The 6485-nt window shown below is 35.8% G+C and overlaps 1 protein-coding gene across 2 annotated transcripts in view; it reads right to left on the bottom strand.

Moving 5' to 3' along the window:
- Positions 1–283: 283 nt before the first annotated feature.
- The window catches only part of slc16a4 (solute carrier family 16 member 4), a 35885-nt gene continuing 29683 nt past the window's right edge, over positions 284–6485 (bottom strand). For both annotated transcript variants that reach the window (XM_078254871.1, XM_078254872.1), the window contains one exon: positions 284–909. In XM_078254871.1, coding sequence (XP_078110997.1) covers positions 701–909 — 209 coding nt within the window. In that variant the 3' untranslated portion in view covers positions 284–700. The remainder of the gene's footprint in view (positions 910–6485) is intronic.

Genomic DNA, 6485 nt, shown 5'->3' on the forward strand with positions numbered 1-6485 from the left:
CAGGCTGCAGTTACGTGGTTGCTCACTTTCTTAATTACCTGGAAGTTAAAAGGTCAGATGTCATTCAGCTTAATTACAATTTGGCCCAAAGTGCATACCAGTGAGTACAGGTTTACAGATACAGGTAAATGCTTCCAAAGAAATCGAGTGAGATTTCTTCATGGATATGTTCTTCCATGAATGCCATCACAGAAACAATAGGAGGAGGACTTCAGATAACAGGATATCAAGCTAACTGCATAGCTTCATTTCCAGCCATATTATGTGCAATTAAAAGTCACTGCAAAGTTAATGCAGTTTTATTGTTGCATTGAAAAACAGATTTAGATTGTGTTTTAATAAGTTATGGTTACAAAGCAGCTACTATTAAAATGTGCTGGGTAATGTATGTAGAGGATTACTTCAGTTTGGTTGCATGTACCTCTGATAAGACAAGAATAGGGAGTAAAATATTTTGCAGAACACCCAAATTTTGGCTCTTTAAAAGTTCATCATAATCATCTATTCACCAACGTCCCGACTACGGCATGTTCTTAGACATGTTACTGTGGTCTCCTCTGCACCGTGTTACGCTCCTGCTGAAATTAAGGGTCACTTGGGTCCCGACTTTAAGACAGAGTCCGAGGTCCAAGGTATGCCGGCCCATGGCACTTTATGAGCATGCTGGTTCAAGATCGAAGGCCTTCCCTGGGTTTCATTCCTACACAGCGCCGTTCTGCAGGCGGTCGGGGGCGAAGCAGCCGTTGGTCTTACAGCTGCTTTCCGCTCTCTTGGTGCGGGTCAGTTTGTTCCTGGCCTTCCAGCGCTGAGCCAGCGGCTCCATGAACAGGGAGAGAGATGAGAGCAGATAGCAGAGGCCAGCCAGGTAGAAAGAACAGTCGTAAGTCTGAGTGTAGTCGTACAGGAAGCCTACACAATGCAAACAACACAGGAACACTTTAAGAGTCTGTCTATTCATTGGTTAATACACAACACGTTTCATTTATAGTTTATATTTCATGTAGCAACCAGCTAAGGAAGCCCATTGTAAGTGGTGATGTGAGGCTTGCACACGAAAAAAAAAGAAATAAGAAAACTGGAAATTAATATTGTTAGTGACTTACATGGACTTTCAATAGAAATAAAAGCACAAAAACGAGTTGGGATAAGTTCGCTTAACATAAAAATTGACTATTATAGTTTTATTTCTTACAGCTGTATGAATAACGAAACTATATATGTTTTTATATAATAATAATATTTTGAGCAATTATCAATAAAGATTTGTAAATAAAAACTGTGTCATTAGGGGCCGAGCAGCAAAGCTATTAATCCTGATGGTGGCGCTACAGACACAGAAGGTTGAATGTTCAAATGTTATGTGCTTTAGTAAGTGTTGAGGTCCAATATACTATGTGAAAAAGACAAATATGCCAAATATGTTAAAAACATCAAAAACGTCAATTTCTCCTTTCAGGTCAGATATCTTAAAAGAATGACTCGAAGACAGAAGGTTCAGTGTTCATATCTTACATGTGTTCAGATGGCCCAATATACTACATGAAACAACTTTTTTTGTCAGCTCAGACAGCTTAGAGTGATAAGGGAATAATTGGATTGGAGTTTGAATGTTATATGTTTCATTAAGTTTTGAGGTCTAATATACTAAGTGAATGAGACTAATATGACAAACTTAAACTTTTGTGTCAGGTCCGACTGGTGTTAAGAGTATGATTGGAAGACAGCTGGTTGAGTGTTCAAATCTTATTGGGTTCAATTAGTCTCAACACCTACTTTACAGGAATGAAGAATTCAAATAGATGAAGAGAAAAAGAGACTGATAGTCTAAAGGTTGTTTTCCAGTCAGTCTATTTCTCTACCAGTTCTTTTGGAGATTGTTAGGGAAATTTTGATTTACATACTTTCCTTCTTGCTATTTTACGACGGAGCATTAGGGCCACATCAAGGGAAAAAAAATTAAGGAGGAAGATGTTTTATTTATTTTGCATTTTGAGAATAAAGTCGAAATGTCGAGAATAAAGTCAACATGACGAGAATAAAGTTGAAATACTTTTTCGAGAATAAAGTCGACATGTCGAGAAAAAACTTGATAGCCTATTTCAAGAATCAAGTCGGACTTTTGAGAATAAACCAAACTACTAACTTTACCTATTGTATTCTACAAAATGCATGAACTCTTTCTCTTTTAGCGCATAAACACAGTATGGTGATAAGTATTAGGACTTTGAAGAGATTGTGCTGAAAATTGCGTCTGTTCAGAAGGAGAAACCACACAAACTTGGAAGAGGTGGCCGTATTCCTGCAAACTGAAATAGCTTGTAATGGACAGATGCAAGGGTATCGATGGTTACACCTACGTGCAATACAGAGAGGATATGTTGTATCACAATACACAATAAGACAATTAATCAACTTGTTTGATCCTGAAGGAGTGGTGCTCAGGCGAGCGCGGAACTCCAAGGATGTAACCCATATCTATGGTGTTGCCTACATGGCAGCTGGCATGGCGGACAGTCGCTCTAATGTGATTAAGTGATCAAGGAGTTGAATTTATTCTCGTCATTTCAACTTTAATCTCGACATTTCGACATTATTCTCGAAATCATATAGTTCAACTTTATTCTCGTCATGTCGACTTTATTCTCTAAATGCAAAATAACATAAAAAAATATCTTCTTCCTTATTTTTTTTCCTTTGATGTGGCCCTAATGCTCCGTCGTACTATTTATTAAACTGTTTGCATAGAATAATATTATATTCTCTTTCTCTGTTAAATTAAACTGCTGTGGATATTTTTAAGAAACCATAACACTACTTGAACTCACAAGATAACATGGAAACCATTGCGTGTCCTTGTCTGGAGCACGGTGTGATTCTGAGAAAAGACCAGGCGCTCCCTGACTAGATACGGGAGACGTCATCGTCTCTTACCAGACAGACAACCGACGACACCAACACTTGCATCATGATTATCACATTCTACGTTGTATTACAAAAGCTTTTCGTTAGGTCATTGTCTGTACTATTCCGTAGTGCGGAGAAGGCCTCCTCGTTGGGTTCTCGAGTAAAATGAACTTTAATATCTCTTCAGTGGTCTCTGTCTATCATTTGATAATGTAATTATCCTAACAGAGAGATAAATGCACTTTTCAAAATATTTTTCGACTTTTTTTATACAATTACTTTTTTATCACTTCTTTTTGATTTATACTATGACTTTCTTTGACATACTATACTATGACTTTTTTATCACTTTTTTCTACATGCTATACTATGACTTTTATCACGTTTTACAATATACTAAACTATGACTTTCTTTGACATACTATACTATGACATTTTTATCACTTCTTTCGACATACCATACTATAACTTTTTTGGACATTTACTATGACTTTGTTGACATGCCTAAGACTTTTTTCAGTTTTTTCGACATGCTGTACTATGACTTTTTTACAACACTAACATCTGTATCAGGTCAAATAGCTTAAGGTGATAAGAGTATGATTAGAAGACAGAAGGTTGCCTGTTCAAATCATACATATGTTCAAACCCTATATGTTTCAGTAAGTTTTGAAGGCCAATACACTAAGGGAAAGAGACAAATATACCAAAAACATAACTTTTGTGTGAGGTCACATAGTCAAACTCAAGGCCCACGGAGCAATCCGGTCCCTTGCAAATTTTGATCCGGCCCGCGAATCAATTTAGGTTCACAATAAATGTTGGCCCGCCTTGTTGTGCGCCAAACCAAAAAGACAGGAAAATGTTTGCAAACTGCAATCACAAGGCACTCAAAGCCGAATTTGGCAGATTTGCCGACTTTGAGACTCAGAAATTCCTGCACAACCAACTAGTTTGCATATTCAGGCCTACTTTTGAAAAAGATGCAATCAGAATGCATGTTTTTGCTCAATGCTATGATGACTAAGGAACTTTTTTTGCTGACGTTTTTAGGACTTTATGTGGACCAAATTGTATGTGGAAAAGACTATATAAGACATGCAATAATATAGTCAAATATATTAAAAATCATGTCAATAAAGTGTACATGTCTGGCCCCTGATGTGATTCTCATTTTCCAGTGTGGCCCTTTGTGAAATTGAGTTTGACACCCCAGGCTTAGAATAATAAGAGAATGATTGAAGACAGAAGGTTAAGTCTTCGAATCTCATACTGTGTGTCTGTGCGTCTGTATGTGGGCGTGTCTGATTGTAGGTGTCTGTGTGTGGGAATGTCTTTCTGCACCTGCTATTCCCACACAAAGTTACAAAATTGTTACATTTCAAGCACTTTTACCTGTTCTGATCAAGTTCTAAGAAATGCACCAATAATAATCATAAATGTTGTTTCTATTTTTTATAATTGAATTTCCTTGTTTTCTCACAAAAAACAAAAATGATCATATGATCATAAATGTGATCTCAAATATGGGACAACCTTGGGAGGAGCGTATTTATAACGAGAAGAGGTGTTATAAATCAGAATTTAGTTTTTGCGTACAAAAATTCTGACTTTTTGGCGCACAAAATCTTTCGGAATAGAATCTACGCACAGTTTTATAAATGAGGCCCCTGGACAGGGATTTTTTCCCTAGCCACGTTACTGTTTCACCGAATTTCCTTCCTGTTCAACTGAAATGCTCTCACACGCAATACTGAAACAGGCTTATAAACACAACTGAAATGCTCTCATAAACACCACTGAAACGCTTTACTGAAACATTCTCATATGTATTCAATAGGGTTTATGGGAGCGTTTCAGGGTTGTGTATGAGAGCGTTTCAGTATAGCACATGAGAGCGTTTCAGTAGTGTTTATGAGCTATTCAGTTGTGTGTGTGTGAGGTTTCAGTATAGTATGTGAGAGTATAATTTTTCACTAGAGTGTGTGAGAGCATTTCACTTGTATGTGTGTGAGGTAATTGTGAATAATGTCCTAGATGGCCCCTCATATTTTTTCGACAAACTATACTACGACTTGTTTCGACATACTATAGTCTTCTATTGACTTGTTGACCTCGCTGGCCAGCCAGCCCCCCCCCCCCCACACACACACACACAGAAGGCAGAGGCGGGGGGGGGGGGAGAGAGATACCCGTTTCTCTTCAGGAGACTTGTTTAAATTATGACATAGGCTATATACATTAGATTTAGTATTTAGTTCATACTCACACCAACCTTTATAATTTTGATTGCTAATTTCCATCGGTTGTCCCTAGGCATATACAGTGCACTACAATAATATAGAAATGATAATTCCATATAACACTAATAGGGACACCTAAGACACACCAGTGCATAGGCCTACTTCTTTATTTAATTTAAACTTACTTAAACTAATACACTAATAATAGTAGGGATCGCTTTTCACTCTTCTGAATAAGTAAGGGGTGTTTGAGCTAAACTATAAACAATAAAATTAAAGCTCAATAAGTTTTATTTTTCAATATTATTGCAATAGTTGTAACATTGTGAGGTTTTCTTGTCCGGAGATTGTGGTTATATTGTTGTGGTTTTTATTTCTAGCTGTTATTTTGGAGCACTGCAGGTAGCCTCTGTGCTGGGGGTGTTGCGCAAAACCAGCAAGAACGCATCGTCTCAAACTGTTAACAGCGTTTTCTGTGCTTGTGAACTTGCGAGTTCATTCTTCCAAGAACAACCAGCAAGAACGTACTCCCCAAGAACACAAGTCTGTTCTTTGCATTCTTGAGATTGAGAAACAGCCAACAACTTTTTTATCGCTTTTTTCGACAAACTATACTATGACTTTTTTATCACTTTTTTTTACATGCTATATGACTTTTTATCACTTTTAAAAAAAATACTATACTATGACTTTTTTTTGACATACTATACTATGGTTTTTTTATCACTTTATTCAACATACTACACTATGACTTTTATCAACATACTGTACTATGACTTTTTTCAATATACTATACTGTGACTTTTTTACCACTTTTTTCGACATACTATACTATGGTTTTTTATCACTTTATTCAACATACTACACTATGACTTTTATCAACATACTGTACTATGACTTTTTTCAATATACTATACTGTGACTTTTTTACCACTTTTTTCGACATACTATACTATGGTTTTTTATCACTTTATTCAACATACTACACTATGACTTTTATCAACATACTGTACTATGACTTTTTTCAATATACTATACTATGACTTTTTTATCACTTTTTTTTACATGCTATATCACTTTTTATAACTTTTTTTAAATACTATACTATGACTTTTTTGACATACTATACTATGAATTTTTATCAATTTATTCAACATACTACACTATGACTTTTATCAACATACTGTACTATGACTTTTTTCACTTTTTTCAATATACTATACTATGACTTTTTTATCACTTTTTTTTACATGCTATATCACTTTTTATAACTTTTTTTAAATACTATACTATGACTTTTTTGACATACTATACTATGAATTTTTATCAATTTATTCA

This window comes from Sander vitreus, chromosome 7 (assembly GCF_031162955.1).
Source record: "Sander vitreus isolate 19-12246 chromosome 7, sanVit1, whole genome shotgun sequence".
Classification (NCBI taxonomy): Eukaryota; Metazoa; Chordata; class Actinopteri; order Perciformes; family Percidae; genus Sander; species Sander vitreus.